The 21,209-nt window shown below is 36.7% G+C and overlaps 1 protein-coding gene across 1 annotated transcript in view; it reads right to left on the bottom strand.

Moving 5' to 3' along the window:
* Positions 1-21,209, bottom strand: part of LOC107724143 (PDZ and LIM domain protein 2-like) — an 86,032-nt gene that overhangs the window by 43,912 nt on the left and 20,911 nt on the right. Inside the window, exons 2-3 of the mRNA XM_016532979.1 lie at positions 10,574-10,702; positions 7,245-7,396 (exon numbers count right to left, since the gene is read on the bottom strand). Coding sequence (XP_016388465.1) covers positions 7,245-7,396; positions 10,574-10,669 — 248 coding nt within the window. The 5' untranslated portion in view covers positions 10,670-10,702. The remainder of the gene's footprint in view (positions 1-7,244; positions 7,397-10,573; positions 10,703-21,209) is intronic.

Below are 21,209 nucleotides of genomic sequence, written 5' to 3'. Positions count from 1 at the left end.
TTATAAGTTAGTTTCTGGATAAATTTGGCATAAACCAGGAGACCCAAGCGGGTTTTAGACGTCAGATACAGTATGTTGATTTGATAAGGTAGCTGGATAAACTTAAAACTTCCTTCAAAAGAAAAGAATTCCTCAAATTATTGTGAAACTCAAGAGTAAACCTAACAGACTGACACAAGCAGAAAGATCCGGACTGGAATCCCCTCAATACTGCCATTTGTTTCCTCCGCTGGAACTGCGGACAGCAATACATTTAACAAAATGCAGAAGCCTGACCGAGCGTTAATGTAAATTGATGAAATCTGACAGAGAAAAGACAACACAGTCTTGTTTAAATACATCAGTAGAACCCCTGACCAGGAAGCACCACATGTCTGAAAACATTTATTTATCTTAAAATGAATCCCTGGCATATGTTTGGTACAGAAAGCTCTTTATAGCTTCATGAGGAAGGAATGCCACACAAGGGCCTGATTCAGAGCCGGTACTCTATGTCTTCACGATACCTCAGTCAAACTCGCTTTTCTTATTCCTCAGGAAACCAAGATCTCTTCGGGAAACTATTATTATTTTATTTCTTGGATATTCTGTTATATAAACACTCACTGTGCTTGTAGTCTCTCATTTGTATAGGAAAAGAAAAAGCTCACCTATTAAGGAAATGCATTCACTCTGGCCACAAATGCAATCTGGTTTAATTGTGGAACTATTTCCGCTTCAAACTAAATTCACTGTAGATATTTGAAACACACACTTCATTAAGAGCACTTTAAACAGTCAGCGAGTTGATGGAGGCCTGAGAATTGGATGGTCTTTCCAAATAAGCTCGTTTTCACTGCTGTTAATGAGATGTTATACTGCAAGGCTTAAGCAGAGCATCCTCCTATCACTGCCAGTAAAAACAAGCCATGAACAGCTCGGGCGGACACATTCATTTTACTCACCCTCTACCTTTTGCTGCTTCTGCTTGCAAATGTTTTATCAATAGAGTCAGCAGTTACAAATGTCTCAGCCAAATTCATTGGTGCTTATATAATATATATTTTATTTTATATACACATAAATAAAAACACAAATTCAAGAGACAACTTCCATAGAACACGCACAACCTGAGGTCAAGCTTATCTGTGTTATCCTTTAACTTCTGGCTCCTTATTTTTCCCATTGGATGGGCTGAGACAATTAAAACGAGAACAGGTTGCATGTTCATGGAGCTCTAGCAGAATGGGCATAAATTAGCAGTTGCTCAATGGCTTTGAAACACTTGATGCTTTTTGCACAAGTACTGACATGATTTAGGGTCTATAATCCACCCAGTTTTGTTTGGGATGGCATTATTTTTTACAACTTGTGTTGGGGAAATTTTTTGTAATTTTCATCACTTAAGTGTTTCAAAGCTGAGCGTGTTATTTCTGATGATGATGATTGTTTTCAAACAGGTTTTCTGAAAATTGCATCACGGACATAATGTGTTAAAAATAGCATATCAGACTTTCTGCTTGTTGATGCACATCTACACCACAGACACCGAGTGATACTAGCCCTAACGTTCTGTCAAACAATACTGTTGAGTTGTTAGATAAGATCAAACCAGAAAATAAAAATCCAGTTCCAAACTGCTTTCACTCTGGTCGATACTCGATACCTCACTCAAAAAACTTGAAGAAATGCTGTTTGAAAAGTGAGACACTTTAAAATGTTGTAATTTTTTACTGAGTGCCCCTTATTATTCCTCAAAAAGGTCCTCTGCATTGACAGTGTCCACACATCAGCCTCAGCTGAAGGTTTAGCATGATACTGCAGAGGAGGACTACAGGAGCTTGTCTTCTAATACTCCTTTGAGAAGATCTTCACTTTTGAAGGCAAATTAATACATTCCCAACAACTTCTTCCGTATTACAACATGATTTCCAGTGTGACTTCTCATCTTGTGACAGTACACTTTAATTCTTCAGAAGATGTTGCATCAGAGTGTCTTAATGCACCACATGTACTGCGGCATTCCAGTCATATTTTCAACTCACTGGAAATTAAATCATTACTATATGAGAACGTCACAGAAAAATGTAGAGATAAAATGAGAAAAGGTTAAAATGTTGTAATTTTTTACTGAGTGCCCCTTATTATTCCTCAAAAAGGTCCTCTGCATTGACAGTGTCCACACATCAGCCTCAGCTGAAGGTTTAGCATGATACTGCAGAGGAGGACTACAGGAGCTTGTCTTCTAATACTCCTTTGAGAAGATCTTCACTTTTGAAGGCAAATTAATACATTCCCAACAACTTCTTCCGTATTACAACATGATTTCCATTGACTTCCATTCCAACATCAGAGTGTCTTAATGCACCACATGTACTGCGGCATTCCAGTCATATTTTCAACTCACTGGAAATTAAATCATTACTATATGAGAACGTCACAGAAAAATGTAGAGATAAAATGAGAAAAGGAAAGGGAAAGAAATATAAAACCACATGAGACACACATCAAAGGCTCTTCAAGAGCTGGAAAGTTCTCACAGGAGCCATTAAAACTCAACTCTGTAACACAAAGCCAAGAGTTACTGGTGACAATAAAGAGACTATTTTAAAGACTGATCATTGTTGCTGATCAGTGATACTAACTACAGTTTTCAAACTTTCAAACAGTGTACAGTAGCTTTTGCAATAAAAAAGGTTTTCCAGCAATTAGTGTTGTAGCATAACCAAACACTACATGGCTGTTTATATATAATATTGATTTGCACATGCAATTTTACTTTTTTTTTTCTTTTTACTTATTTTTCTTTCTCTCATATGTAGAACTGGAAAATCTGACTCATTCTAGAGAACTGGTTCAAAAATTCTAAACAACTCCGATTCAAGTATGACATTTAACTTTTTTTTTTTTAACAGAATATTTAGTTTATCACTATGTCTTTGACTCGGTTATATTTTTAATCTGGGGATTATTTGTTTTAATTGTATTTAGTGCAGTGTAAATTTATTAGTTCAAGTAGAAGTGTTTTTTGTGCCTACATGAAAACAATATTTTGTATTATGCACTGTCGAGTATGTGTTTTTCTAACTGTGCACACTCTGAACGCTCAGCTCGCACATGCACTTTGACTATTTTTATTTATTTATTTATACATTTTTTACACCAAGCAGTTTGTCCTGGCCTGAAACAATAATAAATTACTTGAGTTGAGATAAAACAACAGACGGTCGTGTTGACAAGCGCTTGTATTAAGAGGTTAAGAGATACACACAACATTTTATCATTCCAAACTTCTGTAGAGAAATAGCACAGACACTGAACAAGGATGAAACCTTTCCATTTTAAAGCGCATGTAGCTAGTGTGCTAGCAAATGGAGTACACTTTGAAAGGCTGTGTGCATACACTAGCGTTAAAAACTAAGTATACTTTGGGCTTCTTGGGGCTTCTTGGAAGATTCTGCTTTAGATGTTGAAATTCACCTCAGTGGTATTCAGTGGCGGGTTGCATAAACTGCTTAGACTAGTCTTAAAGAATTAGTCATCTATTTTTCCTCTTCAAGATTGGTCATAATTTTTTTTTTAAGTAAGTTACAAAAAGGTAGATTGGTCTAATTTGAATCTGAAAAAAAATTAACTGACTACCCCTAACTGCTAGTTGGTCAAACTACTCCTTTAGACACAGTCTTAACATAGAGGCTTTGTTAATGCAACTGGCCCCAATTTAAGGGGGTCTGAATACTTTCCGTACCCACTGTATACTGATATACTCTCTGGCTGCCACTGTTTTGTAAGAGGAAACACTTTACAAAACAGCTTAAGGAAACTCTCGTTCATGCCGATAATTCTTCAAATTCTTCAAACTGAATTACACACAAGTCAACTTCCCTCCTCTATTACATACTGTAGGCACTTCTATTTGTAGATGGATTGTCATGAAAACTAAAGGGTCAAGTAGATAGCAGAATACTTACATAACTCATAGACTAATATGAACTTAGAAGAGGGCAGACACACCCCCTCTTCCTCCAGTACACACACACACACAGATAGAGTGCCATTGTGGGCCCAGTGTTGTTTCTGGCCTGGTTAGAGACATGAGGTCAGAAGGGAAAAATTTACTCACATGGACACAGGGCTCAAAGTGCATGTCTGTGAGAGAGCAAAGGTACCGTTCTGGTCAGAACAGTGGGCCACATCTAACGTAAAAACGAGTGCAGATCTGTGCACTCAAATCAACTTATGACAGTTCACGTGTGATTCATGAAACATTCGTATGCCGCCAATCCCATCGTACATTGATAAATGTAGCGACTGAAAACAATCGTCATTTGAATATCATGCCCCTAAAAACACTCTGGTTTAGAAGCCTTGATCCTAGAGTTGACACGGAGAAAAGCAACCTGGCCAGAAAGAGGAAGCAACTGCATGAAAGAGAAATTGATCTGATATATTAAACTATAAAATAAAACACAAATTAGGCTAGTGGAATTCATTATAAACGTCAAGCTAAAATGAATTAATTTAAAGCGAAACTGAAACGGCACTGGGATCATGAGCCTCTCTCATTCGACAAGAATCCAAATGTTTCCATTTTTGCCATGTAACATTTGGTTTCTAAACTATTGTTCATTATGTAAACATGGTTTTGTACTTCACTCGTGTTCCAATATGGGCGTAAAACATCATGCGCATTACCGTGATATATCGCATTACCGAATACCGGCACAAGTCTATGCGCAAGTGTTTGTTTGGGTGCTGCACACTGATTTTACAGCGAACCTTTTTAAATTGAGCAGTGCAACTTTCAAATTTGGTTGACTGCATTTTAGTTTGATGATGAATGGCTGAAATGTCAAGTTAGCAATGCTAGAACTGATATGTTGTGTGTGTGCGCTGAGGATCCTGCATGATCAGTTTGATTTTATAAAGTTATAAAGAAAACTAAATGCATTAAGTTTGTCATAAAAATGAGCGTTGCCAATACTTTTTTTTCTTTTGTTAATATGTTAATTATTTAAGAGAAATATATGTTGTGTAGTATTTGTGTAGTCCTATTTATTTTTTATTCCTTTTATATACTTAATTTCAGTTTTTCTCCATTCACAGAAGTGCTGCAGGTGTGTGATATGATGATGTGTGAATCCTCATGGTCTGTTGTTTATGCTGCTATTTACGCATATAAAGCTAAAGCTAAAAAATGATTAATGATCGACTAATGAGATTCGGTTGTCGGTCAGGAAAATAATCTAAATGAACAAAATGCTGTCATTATATGATTCTCTGCCAGATTTATATGCCGCACACAAGTTCAGACTAACTCAAAAACATGCATACACGAGCTGAGACCTGACGTGAGATTTGATCGTAGCCACTGCTCATGTCCATACTGATAAATTCTAAGTTTTGGGTAGAAACGACCATACGCCCAATTTTCTGTCGTACGTTTGATTGGTAAATGAGGCCCTGTGTGTTTACTGGTGCTGAGATATAAAGATGAGCAAAATTACAGACTTCAAGTTAATGAGATGACTGAACAACTAGTCAACAAATTGATCTAAGTTGACTAAGACCTGTATAACTGGACCGGTTTTGGGTTCATTGGACCCTCAATGCCTTTTAGAAAGTGTTTATGAAAAGTTCTTTCATTCACATGGAGGCACAACCACATGGAATTAGGGGTGTGCAATATTGACAAAAAAATAATATCTCGATATTTTCTGGGATTTTATCGATAACGATAATTAGACGATATTTTGCTGAGTGTGTTATTGTGCTGATATCTTAAGGACTGTCATAGACAGCGGACTCCTAAAGTTTTTGATATTCTTCATAATCTGTGTGGTGGTCAGTTCACACTGATAGAAATTAATCTTTTCCAATAAATTTAAACAGATTTTTACATTTTATGGGCATTTTTACCTTTATAAAGCCATTTTTTCTAGAAGTGTCCATTATCTTTTGAGTCAAATTCTTACAGCCGCGTTCAGTTTTTAATTGTAGTGTCTGTTCTTTTACTGAACTAAATGATTTTTATTACTATAAAAAAATCAAATCGACGGTGGGGGTCGGTGACGCGGTGGGCAAGTGACATAACCGGTGTTGCGGCTTAACCCCGATATCACCGTCAGCACCGTCTATCGCGCAAGCCTAGCTTGTAACACTCCAAAGAGAAAGGAAAAATTGAAATCGCATCATATGTCCCCTTTAAACGTTTGATTCATGGTGTCTAATATGTCTCTTAATTAACTTCTTGTTTATTGAACTATTGTAAACAAAAAAAATCAATAGCACATTTGTAATCATGGTAATTTTTGGAGAAAAAAACGGCACTCTTTGTTTAATATTGATTAACTATATGAAATGGTATAAATATATACATTTTCTGCCATCATGTCATGAATTTGTGATCATTCTAAATGTATTGTAGACTGAATCATGCAGTGAAAGAACGCACTCTAAATGCGCACGCGCACTAGTTTAAACTTCACGTAATGTATGCGTGCACTCTGTAGGGGTGTTTTGAAAGGTTTTTGCAAAATACTCGATAACGTCAAATCACACATCGTTAAAACAACGATTAAGATATTATCGCAGACGATATATATTGCACACCCCTACATGGAATAAAACTCTAGCTCCTTTGAACATATTTAGCTGTTGCTGAATTTCAACAAAGACTATAGGCCTATATATGAAGACAGTTCACTCATATTACGATGGATTGGAGAAAGTGAAACAATATGGTGGAATAAGTCCGCCTTCTAAATTAAAAAAAAAGAGCCAACTGTCAACTGATAAAGTCATTGTGTCACCACAGCTGCCGTTCAAAGCTCTGGATGCCAGAGAAACAGTCAGTGTGTCACAACAAGTGTGGACTGCACATGCGCGTTGACTTAACCAACTTGAAATAAATTTTTTTTAACAATATTTGAGTATAAGAAACAATATTTATTGGAAAGTTCATGTCAGATGTTATTGTTAGTTTGAAATATGTTATTTAAATGTGATTTCATTATTTCCCCACAAGTAGATAGAAAATGGTTTTGCAAAAATGGCTGCCTGAAGGTGTTGTAAATATGGCCACAAAGTGAACTGACTTTCCTTAAAAGTGATGTTTTCAATTTGAGTGAAATTTTCCAAATTGATTTTTTTTTTTAATTATTGTATTTCATGAACTTCACTTTCCTTTTAGACCAGTACTAATGCACTTGTATCCATCTCTGAAAGAAAAACAATGTAGATAAATAAAACAGAGGCACCCTCACCTTTCTACGAGAAGTTGCAGCTGTGTTGTGCAGCTCTTGATTTTGTTTTGTGCCTCTACGTTCAGCATATCGCCAGTATTGAGTCCATTAATCTCCACGACGATGTCACCAGGCTGAAGACAGGCTGTCTCTGCCTTACTGCCAGCATTCACCTTTTTGCAAAAAAAACAAAAAAAAACAACAACATTCAACCAATCAGAACTCAGCCAAGTACAATAACTGTTCATACTAAACTGTAGAGTCAAAGTCTGTGGCCCAATAAGAAGAAAACAATTAAATTGGGGTCAATAGAGGTATTCTGAAATAAATAAATAAATATATATATATATATAACATTTTCTTTAATTTTTTTTTTTGCTGAAACTACTTCAAGATAAAATTTGGTTTTCTGCAATGTATTGACCATTGTTTTGCCAATTCTGCTCATTTTGTACCTTCTTAGTGTAGATAAGATTGGTTTAATTTTTAGTAGTGTTTTCATTGTGTATATTTATTCAATTTGTATTTTTATTTGTTTTAGTGTGCAAATTTAATTGGCAAAAAATATGACTCTTTCTAAATAGGTTTTCTGAACACTTTCTCGTCTGTCATTTGGTTGAAAAGTCCCGCCCCAAACTCACACCATTGGTTGAGTCAATGTTGCTGTGTCAAACAGAGCAATGTTTCAATAACACCACAGACTTTTAACTTTTACAGCATCAACCAACCAATGGCTTACTTATAGTAGTGTTAAAGTTGGCAGAAATCTTAAAAACAACAAGTGTAGCTGTTAGTTGAGCAAAGCTTAGAATCCCCTCAAGACTCAATAGTTAATAAGGTCACAACCTCATTAGTAGGAGAAGAGGAAAGCAACACCTCAGCTCGACTCAAAACACACAAACAGCCCGGCACAGAGAGGCCCTGCAGAATGCCAGTCAACTGTTGTTGTTGTTGATGTTAGCTTAAAGCAGAGGGGCAGAGGTGCCATGTCTGAGGACCTGCTCGAGTGCCAATTAACTGTTGCTACAGAGACACACAATGGAGCGTGTCTCATGTAATCAGAGTATGCCTCACTTCACGCGGAGCGTGACCATGCTTCCCCTCTGTGTGTGACGGCAGAGAAGAGCTGAGAGACAGATGAGCGTGTACCCTCATACTTCACTCCAGAATTTGAATTATGCAGTAACTCTCAGTGGCGTCAAGTATTTTTATAGGAATATCTAGGTAGTTTTCGGGAGACAGTTTCTGAGTTTTGTCTCACGCAACAGCGTCAAAACATGTACGTGAAAAGCTTGAGGAATCATGGAGAGTCAGAAAGGCTGAGGTCAGACAAAGGCAATAAAAAGAGGGGAGCATAAGATTTGTGCCCATGCCAAACTCCTGTTACTACACTTTGACCTGTCTCTCCATGAGGCCCTTTGGAGCCCTCTTAAAAAAACACCCCGTGCTGTTCTATTCTGTGTTTCTTACAACCCCTCTCAATACCAAAGGTCTCCTGCACCGCATTGACACTGTTAAGCTCTCATTTTCTTCACATATTGGCTGTTGAGGGCACAAGCCTAGAGGACCTAGACAGTGAAGTCCTTAAAGGGCAGTTCACACATAAATGAAAATTGCATCAAGCAAGCCCATCTGAGCTTTCATTTACCATATTTGATGTACTGAATGTATGTGCATTGATTGTATGTGATATCATATGTGAATCAATTTAATCTGTTTATCAGATAAAGCAATTGGATCTCTTCAGAAGACCTGGATTCTTTTACAATGTCTTTATGAACTTTTTGAAGCATAAAAGTTTTGGCTGCATGGGATTTCAATGGAGGGGCAGTAATCTCTCAGCTTTCATTAAGATAATCTTCAATTGTGAATCAAAAATAAATGAAAGTCTTACAGGTTTGGAACAACATGAGGGTGAGTAAATGATGATTCTCATTTTCTGGTGAACTATCCCTTAAAATAGTGCATTTGAAACAGTATGGTAATGGGAAACAATAAGGATAATGAATACCATAAATATTAAAGTCTCAGTGTTCTAAAGTGGTTTAGGTTTAAATTCAATGGAATTCTGGATTATAATGCAGACGTGACCAGGATCTGAAAGGGAAGGTTCAATTAGATGCCTTTAATTAGAAACACTGTGGTGTATTTCTGGATCACAACATGGAACTCGTTTTCATGAAATTAAAACTTTTTTTTTTTTTACTTGAGAGGAACTGTTTTGGATCAATTTGAAAATTGTCCCAAAGCCCATGAAAAACAAAAATAAATGGGTTCCAGCCTAGGTGGCAGAAGTACAACAGATTCTGAACTTCTCAGATGAAAAACAGTCTTTCACGAATGCCTGAGTGTTGAAAGATTGAACTCAAAAAAGCCAACCGATTAACCTGTTCTGAGAGACCAGATTCAAGTTAAATAAGTGTGAACCCAACATATTTGTTTGTTTGTTTATAGTTTAAGGCCATTCCAGCTACCACAGCTATATTTATGGCGAGAAAAGAAAAAAAAGGAAGATCTAGACTTTGAGTTTTTTTTCTTTATCTTTGATAAAAATTCTACAACTAAAACTGGTTACACTTCATTAAAAATCTTTTCATAAGATTCAACTGAAAAGTAAAGAGTCCTAATATAGTTCAAGACATCACAGTCCATCAAAATATGCTCTGGTGATAAAGGACTCTGGCAAGAGGGGCATAAAGAAGGATCTTCTCCCATTAACAAAAATGTATGGGTAATTCTGTAGTGGCCTTTTCGACAGCGAGCATTGTCCCAGCGATATATGGTCCCAGCAATTTACAAAATGAACATGTTTTTCCACCAACCACAGGATTGAATTTGTAAATTTGTAAAGTGTATTGGGGTGTATGACTGAAAACGTTCTCGCATGTTTAAAAATGGTTGGCAATCATCATTGCCATGATGTGTTTGAGATTTTGTTTAGTTAAGTTTTTTTTTTTTTTTGTTATTCCAAGGGGAACCCAATGATTCATGCTGTGCTTAAATCGAACTCTTGCACACTCTTGCATAAGTTCAGCATATTTTCTATTATTCTAAAAAGAGAATGGAGAATACTTGGAAGGAAAAAGTAAAAAAAAAAAAAAAACAATAGCTTGACCATCTGCAATGCAATACAATAACCAGGAACTTCCTCTTTAATTATACGGGTCTTGCTTGGTTGAAGTAGTCAAGGAGACAGAGGGCAAAACAGGTAGACAACAGTGATTAATGCGAAAAGAAAGACATTAAGCGTTTAGGTATGAGGCATCATTGCTTTAATCACCGATGCAAAAAACAAAACAAAACAAGGGGATGAAGCATGTTCTAGATTGGTAAACAGAGATGAAAATTACCTTGGAAACTGTTATGGCCTTCTTGAAGTCTCGCCCTCCAGAAATTCTGAATCCCCAGGGTGATGGGCCAATCAGGTTCACTGTAAACGGCATCATGTGACTACAGGTTGCTGTCCAATGCTCTCAGTGCTGTGGGAGGAAAAAAAGGAGTGTGAGAAGAGGGGCAAAAAAGATGGAAAACCCACAGATGGAGAGAGCGTTGGTCAAGTTTAATTTGACATCAAGCTGAAATGCCACAGATGCGTTTCATAGTTTCCACATCTCAGAGCCACTGGCTGTTGTTGAAAGGTAAACTGCTTTCACCTGTTCTTCAGAACACCTTTCATCCTATTCCACATGACTGCAGCACAAATCCACCGACACACTGTAGCAACCAGGAATCATAGAGAGGTGCCACATGACTGACAATCCTGGAGTGTGTTTTTAAAGCTGTAGCACCCATAAGGGCAGCGAGAAACCACTTTAGATTCAGTTTGAGTTTCTTAAACAAAAAAACACCAGCTTAATATTTATCATCAATATTAAATTATCAATTTGTGAAAGAAATGGTTAAAAGGATAATATTTTTGAACAAAGGTGCCATCATTGTGATCAAAAACTCAGACAGTTGCAAAATGTAAAAAAAAATGGCTATTAAAATTCTGACAACAACTAAGCTACTTAAAAATCTTAAGGTGGCCAAATAAAAGTGGATTAAATCATTACAACACTCAAATTGCTGGTACTTTAATAGCAACAAAAAAAACATTCCCAGAGATAAGTGAACGAGTGTTGCATTACACGCTTATGGGAACCTCCTGTTTACTCCGATACTGAAGCCTTGTTCATGTTACAAACCAATGGCACTTTAACCCGCCAAAAAGGGTGGAGCGGACTGCTGTATAAGTCGGCTCTGAGTGATCTTCAGTGAAGAAGATCATCTCGATGGACTCTGAAGAAGCCGAAGCAAGAAGCTCAGCCTGCTGCTTGCTGCCGTGAGAAGAGGCCCCGGCAGCGGAAGTCTTCCCCTGCGACCATCAGGTGACTACAAGAACAAATTTCCGGCAACATTGTTGCAAATGTCGTGTGTGGCTCAAGGGAAACCCTGCATGACGCAGATGGGCATGGAGTGCTCTCACTGAAAAAGCATGAGTCTCACCCTTCTTCACTCGCGGATCACCTTCTTCCATGAAGGCGGTCCTCCCTGGCCTGCTCCAAGTGTTTCAGGCAAAACATCTCCGCACATGGAAGGTGACCTTGTCAGCGTCCCTGATCAGATTTAGCCAAAGGTGGCGATCCAGCACCACCAAGTTGGCCATGGCCTTGCCGATTGCCTGCACAGTGGCCTTAGTAGTGCACAGAGCCAAGTCAGTCGCTGTGCACAGCTCTTTGAAGGCATCAGAACTCTGGCCGGACTTGTCCATGGTGCGTAGATGTTTGTCCTGGTCGTTAAGTTTCTGAGGGGAGCTCGGAGATTGAATCCGCCTCATCCTCAATTTGTGCCGACCTGGGACTTATCTATATTGCCCTGGCTTATGCCTGAACAGGCTTACAGTGTCCTATAGAAGTGAGGGCCCACTCCACCAGGGGAATGGCCTCCTCCTGGGCTTGGTCCAGTGGGATTTCTATCGGTGATATCTGTGCGGCCGCCGGCTGGTCATCGCCATCTACCTTCACCAGGTATAACTTGGACATCCCTGCCATACAGGCACGGATTTTGTCCGCCTAAGTTTACTTAATCCCCTCTACGCAATGGGAGAGACCTTTCAAAAGGGAACACCCAGCCCTTGTGTAGATCTTAGTAATCTTGAACATTCATCTAATGATGAGCTCTTTGGAGCCATGATGGTTCACTGTACCCACTTCAAATACACTGAATATTATTGAGACCATGGTAGACGGTGGTGCAAACATTTATTACTAGCATATGTGCAGTTGAGAAATGCTACAACAGCGCAGGCTCCTGACAGTAATGGGAGTGTACCGGCACCCGTGTAGAAAACCCTAGAGCTTACCGAGATATCTGCTCCATACAAGAACCAAGCAGAACCACAACCAAGACCACAACAGGATTTAGTAGTCAGACATGGCATCTTGCTTTTAAAACAAGCTTTGAGGCCAGAATAAAGACGTTTTATAGTTCAAGCCCCTGACAGGTTCACACTTAATTTCACGTTAAAAGAATACAGGTAATCCCAGCCACGAAGTCCCCAATCATTTCCTTTGCTCACTCTGCTGTTACTGTAAATAAATAAAAAAAAGCTTTAAAAATTAAAATATAAATACAAATTAAGTTTGAGTCTGTCTATCTGTGACACTAATGTTCCTTAAATATACTTAAAGAAAATTGTGTTAGAAATGAACCATTTACCAGAAATAGCTCCAAAAAAAATTTAATTCTTTGAATTCACACACCCTTATCTCATTCCAAACATGCATGACTTTCTTTCATGGAACATAAAATGATAAATTATGTGCACAGCTAAGACTGTGCTGGTCACTCTTTAACATGTAATTACAATAAATGGAGACTGAAAATTGTATGCATCAAAAAGGATGCAAAAGCCCCATAAGTTTAATAAAAGTGATCCACATGACTTGCGTATTATGTTCCAAGCCTTCTGAAATCATATAGCTTACTTAGCCTATAGCTTTGTGGATAAAATCAATATTTTGATGACTTCAGAAGACTTTTTGAAGCTGAAAAGCTCCAGTCACCATTCATTGTAATTGCATGGACAAGAGGAACTGGTACATTATTCAACTGGTGATGCAAATGAGCAGCAACACTATGACTACCAGTGGGAGTGCAGACAGTGATCTGCTGCCTGATACAGTAGGATATATGTTTTAATCCATGTGGGTGCAAATGCGGCTTAAATTATGACAGAATTTTGGTGTACTGTCCCTTTAAAGATACTGAAGACACCAGTGAAGCATTGGCTTGCAGCAACCTTGTACAAGATCTCACCAAGGTGATGATGAACTACTTACCTGACAGCTAAAAAATGTCTGGACTCTCTGATGGAAAGCTTCAAAAATAAACACTATTTGCTGTCAGGATCAAGTGACGTATGAAAACCGGCTTTGATGTCAGTCAGCACATGATCAGTGATGTTGTATAGCTACTGTAAATATCTCGGATTGAAAATACGCTATAAAACTACTGTTCTCGGGTGTGGACAGTTTGTTTTCCCTCCGATACTGAAATGAGGTTTACAGCTGATTTGACCTTTGATAGTTTCAATATTCTTATGCAACAATGAAAAAAATAAAGACACTGTTTACATCTAATCAAAAGAGTCCAGTCATTCAAGGGCTGGTCCATCATACTCTTAAATTATCAGAACTATTTTCAGTCATACACTACACAAACTTACCACAAAGTCCTTGGGGGGAAAAAAAACAAAAAATAAAAAACGGGCATTTGTTATATTGTACATTATGGCGGTATGACAATACAAGTAATTTAATTCCATGGTAATTTTTAGCTGGAAATGTTTTGCATGTTAAACAGGCATGAGGTTATTCCCATTTTTGACAATTTAATTCAGGGAATTAAATCAGGGATGCATGATATATTGATACAATATTGATTATGGCCATTATTACCTTTTTTGTAATTTATTGGTATAATTCTATACTGAATATTATTAATGCTTATTTCTTATTTTTACATTTAGACTATATTTGCCATCTAATGCTAACCTAAACTTAATAGTAAACACTTTAATAACTCTGTACTGTAAATGTAACCTTCAGCAAATATCAATTCATTTAAATTTTTCATACATTATAATGTTATGCCTAATTTGACTTGTAAACTAATTTTACATTTTAAAATTTATTTAGACAAAAGAGTATTTTAATATGAATGAACTTTAATATTAATTCATTTTTCATACTGTACATTGTTATGCCTAAATTACTTGTATTTAAACTAATTTTATTTTTTTACTTCAAAATTAGACAAAATAGTATAGAACATTAATATAAATATTAATTTTCCATACTGTAAATTATAATTTTTTGCCTAAATTGACTTGTATTTAAACTAATTTTAGTTTTTTGTTTTTAACTTTAAATTTAGATGAAATAGTATAAGAATTTAATATCAGCCATGAAAATATCTTATCAGCCAGAATAATAAAATTCTTACTTGGTCACAATCTAAAAGACATTATAACTACTTTCTGAAACACGCCTCTGTTTCTTTCTTACTCACTCTCACATGTAAAGCATTCATGACTAATAATAGCATAAATGTATCTGAAATACATCTACTGAAATACAAACATTTTAGTATAATCTCTACCAGTTGACACCATTCACACAGCATATAGTGGCATGCCACCCAGACTTATTGCACATTTACAGTAGCTACACCAACTGTGTTTTGAAAAGACCACATGGCTCATACACCCCTGATAATTATATAATTAAAGAAAGAATTTAAAGAATCTGGCCATGTAAACACTGTAGATAGGTCAGCGTCTGTGTCACGCTGTCCTGAATTTAATATTAACAGGAGAAAGTGTGTGAAAGCCTGAAATTGGTTCCATACACGGGACAAACATAAACCCGCACACTCGCATGTCTCCCCTACACAGTGTGACCCAGTTGAGGCTACGGATGTCGCTGCATTCTTGGAGAGTTTGGTCCGAGGGAATGCAAATCTACCCCATTATTAGCTCTCCAGGCAATTAGCAGCCTTAACGATGCCTCTGTTCGGGAGGATCTCTCTTAATTACTGTGGGCTCTAGAGACTCTGGCTGCTCTACGCTGTTGTTGAGTTTTTATGTAATCACAGAGGAGGCGGCAGCCACATTTCCCTCCCCTCAGAACCTCAATTAATCCAACATGTTAGTGAGGATTCCTGGTTGCTTTCACCAGCATCAGCTGAACAGAACAGAACGTTACTAGATTCACACAGAATCACTGCACTTTTTTGCTCTGATTGTAGAGGAGAAATTCAGCTGAATGGATTTGAATATGGTAATTAAGCAGTAAGAAATGTGAGTCGACTCGATACCGTTAAGTGCCTTGCTCCATTTATAGAAATGTTACTTGATAAAACCAAATTCATTAGGTGCCATCCTGCTGCAACACATGGCCTCTGACATGCATAGTGAATCATCATAGCCATTACTGTTATGTGTTTTAGGACAGTTTGAACACTGTATTGACTGATCAGATTCCAGAACAAAAACTATTGATTTCAGTAATGTGTTAAATGAAGCTAATAACACTACACTATTGGTATTTTCTATAACTATTCAATAAATGATCAAAGAGGAAATGAGTAATTAAAAAAAAAAGAAATTAATACTTTTATTCAGAAAGCATGCATTAATTTGAATAAAAGTGACAAAGACATTTCTAATGTTACAAAAGATTTCTATTTTAAATAAATTTCCACAAACAAATTAGGCAGCACAACCATTTTTAACACTGATATAATAATACTGTGAATGTATATACTAAAAATGAATAATGTATATAATAGAAATGTTTCGTGAGCAGCAAATCAGCATAGTAGAATGATTGGTAACAATTTACAATAAGGTTCCATTAGTTAATGTTAGTTAATGTATTAACTAACATGAACAAACAATGAAGAATACATTTATTACAATATTTGTTCATCTTTGTTAATGTTAGTTAATGAAAATACAGTTGTTCATTGTTAGTTCATGTTAATTCACGGTGCATTAACTAAATGTTAAGAAGCACATTTGATTTTAATAATGCATTAGTAAATCTTGAAATTAACATTAAGATTGTTCGTGCTTAGTTTATGTTAACTAACATAACTAATGTTAACTAATGAATCATATTGTGAAGTGTTAGCGAATAATTTTTGAAGGATCATGTGACACTGAAGACTGGAGTAATGATGCTGAAAATTCAGCTTTGATCACAGGAATAAATTACATTTTAAAATATAGCTGCAAGCAGCGATACGGGGCCAAGCCCGTGAAGGGGCTGTAGTGCAGTGCAGAACAAAAATAGCAGAAATAGAATGTATAAAAAAAACAGACAACTTCTCACCACTTTTGCACCAATTCTGGCCACAGTACCTCTTGCAGTCTGGACATGTGCGACATTGGAATCGAACCCATGACTGGGCCCGTCACGATAACAACTTTTTTTTGTGCGATATATTGCCCCAGAAATTGCGATAAGCAATATTATTGTCATTTTAAAGACCATTTTATGCCACTGAATATATATTCATAATGTAACAGCATAATAATGCAAGAAGGCCTTCACACTTCCAAATGACAACAAACTTTTAATTTTTAAGAATATTTAGATCATGGAAAGTAAGTATCAAAATATTAGATACCTTAAAAAACTTGAATAAATAGTAAATAAACATTTTCTAACAAAAAGTGCAAATTAACAAGTAGAAAAAAAGAAAAATGCACAAAGAACTTGTATGGAGATTTTTCCATCTACAGATTTTTCCCTGCCCTTCTTTTCTCTGTAAATTAAGGGTGCGCACTATTGCTGAAAAACACAATCACTACTTAGCAGTCAGATGTCCGTATGCACAAAAGCACAGATCCCTAAACAAGGCCATATCTGCAGATGAAACGTATTTTGTAGAATCATTTTTTTAATTTGAACTAGCACCTCATGACTACACGTTATGTACGAGAAGCTGCAAAAGACACAGGCGCAAGTGGAATGTAAAAAACACGATGACATTAATTTTTAAGGAAAAATAATGGGCGATATATTGCGTCACCAAAAATGATTGAGGTCATGTACATATATTGCGCGATAAGTCGATATATTGATTATTGCGACAGGCCTACCCACGACCTGAAAGGTTCAGGGCCAATGGCTTAACAGAATGTGCCACTCAGTTGACGCACATTCAACAAGCTGCCGATCAAAGTTTGGACAAGATACAGACTCTGAACCAATTTCTGGTCGACCTCGTCAAGTTCACAACTTTTTCTTCACCACTAGGTCATGAAATTCTGTTCAGTCATTTCTATGCGGCTCGGTCCAAAGATCGTATCTGCCAATGTTTGTAAGAATTGGACAAATTTTGTAAGAGGAGTAGCGAAAACACGACATACTGTACTTTTCAAAATGGACACTACTGTAATGAGTGGAGTCTTAATGTAAGCTATTGAATGTGTTCAGTATGAAGAGATGAATCAGATGAACTAAATTTCATTTTTCTACAGCAAAGGGTTCAAACGTTATAACCGCTTGAAAAGTGCATTTTTTAACTGGTGGTGGTGCTATAGAGACCTCCTAGAGACCCCAAAGTTGGTCAGATCACTATTCACGACCATCACTACAAGTGTGCCAAATTTCATTATTTTCCTGTTCCCTTCATAGGACTGCCATAAACTCCCATTTTGTTCTTTCAAAAACATTTAAATAAAATCTTACAGATCACAAACTAATGAACTGTAGTGCATTTCTGAACTGACCAAAAAAAAACATTAATATAGTATAGAGTCCTCTATAGAGTCATAATATAAGTCACCTTTATTTATAAAGCAATTTATACAATAGAGATTGCAGGTTTTCTTCGACTAAAACTAGACTAAAATGTTGAAACTTTTAGTCGACTAAAACTTGACTAAAACTAAATAGGATAAGGTTGACTAAATATGATAAAAACTAACAAGGACATTTTAGCCCAGGACTAAGACTAAGACTAAAATGAAAATAGCTGATGAAATTAACACTAGTCAGTACGTCAAAAATAGAACGAGGCAACAGTTTACTGTCGGGATTTGTCGCGTCGCGCCACATCCAGTGTAGACAGCATTACTGATTATAATGGGTTCTATAGTATATTTTGTCAAGTTGTGCTATGCCGCTCGTGTCCAGTGTAGACACGGTGTAAGACTTATTTAAATAGTGCGTGGGAAAGAGAGACCCGATCGGTTATCCATATAGAGAAGCCACTTGATGTTGCCAAGTGTAAACGCACCGTGTCCTGATTGACTGATGATCGCATGTTAATGCCAAGTGTAAACGCAGCCTTAGAGACTTTACTAATGAACTGATGAGTTGAATCTGGTGTGTTTGATTAGAGAGTCATCTACAATGTGCAGTGTTGGGGTTCTCCAGGACTAGGATTGGGAAATACTGACTTATAGTAATCAAACAGACCCCCGTACACTTCTGACCCCTTGATCAACCTGTAAACCTACTCATACCACCAAACCTATCCCTAACCTTACTCGTTTCCCACATCAATAGCAGCAAAGGTGCTGTGCACTAACAAAAGCTGTTAATCATTGTATAACATCGGTCAAAACAATTTGTAGATTTTCAAGAAGTGCATGATCATGTGAATTTAAAGCTTAATGGCATTTGTAAGCACTTTAATTTACATGAAATAATGATCTGTTAATCATTAGGTAATACTTAAGTTTATTAGTAAACATTACCAAGCACATTATTCTCATTGTCTAGCTATTTGATTATATTAACTAATGATCTGTTAAGCATTATATATTTAAATGTTAATTATTTATTAATGAAAGTTATTATAAAGTGTCACCCAGTTATTTTAATTTCTTAACAGGAGAGGATTTTAGCACTTGACTAATCCACAACAAACAATCAAGAGTTTGGACCTGGTTTTGAACCTTTTTCAGTGATTTTTTTTCATAATTAAGGGAAGGAAAGGCAGGGAGGGTAGCTCTGCAAGATAAAAAATAGACATTGTTCGGCTGACTGGGAAAGTGAAAGTATTTGCATCTCAAAAATAAAAGGTTGGTTTAGGGGGTCTATGTCCCTCCATGTCCATATTGACATTTGTTGGCGTTTGCCAAAAGACCATTAGCTTGAGTTCCTTTTCCTTCAGCGAGAGGAAACTTAAGGAGATGTGAGAACGGAAAACTGGCAAACTGATTATACGCATTTAGATACATAGTAACATATGCAATGCTAACTGCATAGTAACATTGAATAGGCTGAACCTCTTGCTGTTCTTATTAACAAAGTGATAGGAAACCGTGTCTGCTCGGCGCAAATGTTTCCAAACAACATGCCTGACCTGCAGCTATTAGCTTTTTGTTTCTGTCAGCATCAGTCCATGACAGTTCACAGGTTAGGGCTGATAGGGACTAGTATTACTGGTTCAAACTGGCCAACTTTCCCTCACCTTGCATGTTTTTATAGACCACTCACAGTGATAAGTCTCATGACATTTTTATTTAAAATGAGGTATAGTGTTACAGGTATGATATAATAGAAGAATAAATCTAAATACCTCAGAACTGTAAAAATGGCATGTAAACTATTCATGAACTAGTTTCTGATGAAAAGCCAGTAATCCAGGATCTGAATGGAATGGGTGGTGTTGATGTGAATGAGTCACGGCTTTAGAAAAGTGTTGTATCAGTGATGCACTGAAATAAATTCTAGACTGAATATGGAATTTAAAATGAAAACTGAAACTAGAGCTGCATGTGTCACGATTCACTGGAACATGGAGCGAGGAGACGAGGAGTAAACTTCAAGAAAACAGACTTTAATAAATAAACCAACGGGGATACAGACTGGAACATGGAATGACGTTAGACAGCGGACGCTAGAAACAGGGAGACACAGGGCTTAAGTAATCGGGAAGCAAACAAGATAATTAATAACCCACAGCTGAGGCAGAACTAAATCAACATAATCAGGACAGGAAGAGGAAACTAACCAAATATGGGCATGGAGAAACTAGGACAAGGAAGGCACATGGGGAGCAAAATACACACAAGACAGAAACAGAGTCTGACAGCATGATTCTAAATAAATTGAGTATTATGATTTTTTTCCTCAGTTCAAAACTCACAATTCTGAAGAAAACATTTAGTTATTTAGACAAAACCTGAACACTAGTCTAAGCAAAATGCAATTTACGAAAATTTCAAAAAAATTTGATGCAGTTAATGCAAAAAGTCAATAAAAATATGTAGATATGTATGGAAATATGTAAACAAAGTTCAAATTTATATGAAAATATTTAGCTTTCACCATTTTAAGGTAGTATGTCAGACCTACTTCAAGAATATTAGTAACATAATGGTGAGGACTAGACATTTCCTCAAAAATGAACGTCTCTTCAAAGTCAAGGTTTCTGTTATCACATCGGTTTCTGCTTATATTTTTAACCCATTTTGTCTTTCATAGTACAGTTTAATGGCATTTTGACTTAAATTGCAATGGTTGTAATTTTAGTGCATCCCGAATCAAAATCAACCCAACAATCAACCAATGCCTCTAGGTCTGTATTTTGAGCTAGGCCTACATCATGAGGAAAATGACCTTTTACACTCACATACCCAACATATTCTGAGCAGGAATTGGCCAGGGCTGAGAGACTGTCAAAAAAACATTTGCGTAGTTACAGCAGTTTCACGTCCAAGTGAGTGGATGTTGGTGTCTGTGAAAGAGAGAATGCATAAAGCTGCCTTTTTTGTATGGTACATTGGCACTCAGTTTAAACTCGAGAAGGTCAGAGGATTTCTGAGAAAAGGCTAAAGAGCCAGTGAAGCCTGACATGCCAAACATAAGATTTTAGCACCTATCACTACAAAGTTAGTTTGAGGATAGTGAAACGGTACAAGCTCACAAAACCCATCAAGAAGTCATTTCAGACATCTTTTTTTTATATATATATATA

Source organism: Sinocyclocheilus rhinocerous, unplaced genomic scaffold, assembly GCF_001515625.1.
Source record: "Sinocyclocheilus rhinocerous isolate Xijiao unplaced genomic scaffold, SAMN03320098_v1.1 scaffold311, whole genome shotgun sequence".
Classification (NCBI taxonomy): domain Eukaryota; kingdom Metazoa; phylum Chordata; class Actinopteri; order Cypriniformes; family Cyprinidae; genus Sinocyclocheilus; species Sinocyclocheilus rhinocerous.
The sequence above is the reverse complement of the archived record's forward strand: the minus strand, read 5'-3'. Positions and strand labels throughout refer to the sequence as shown.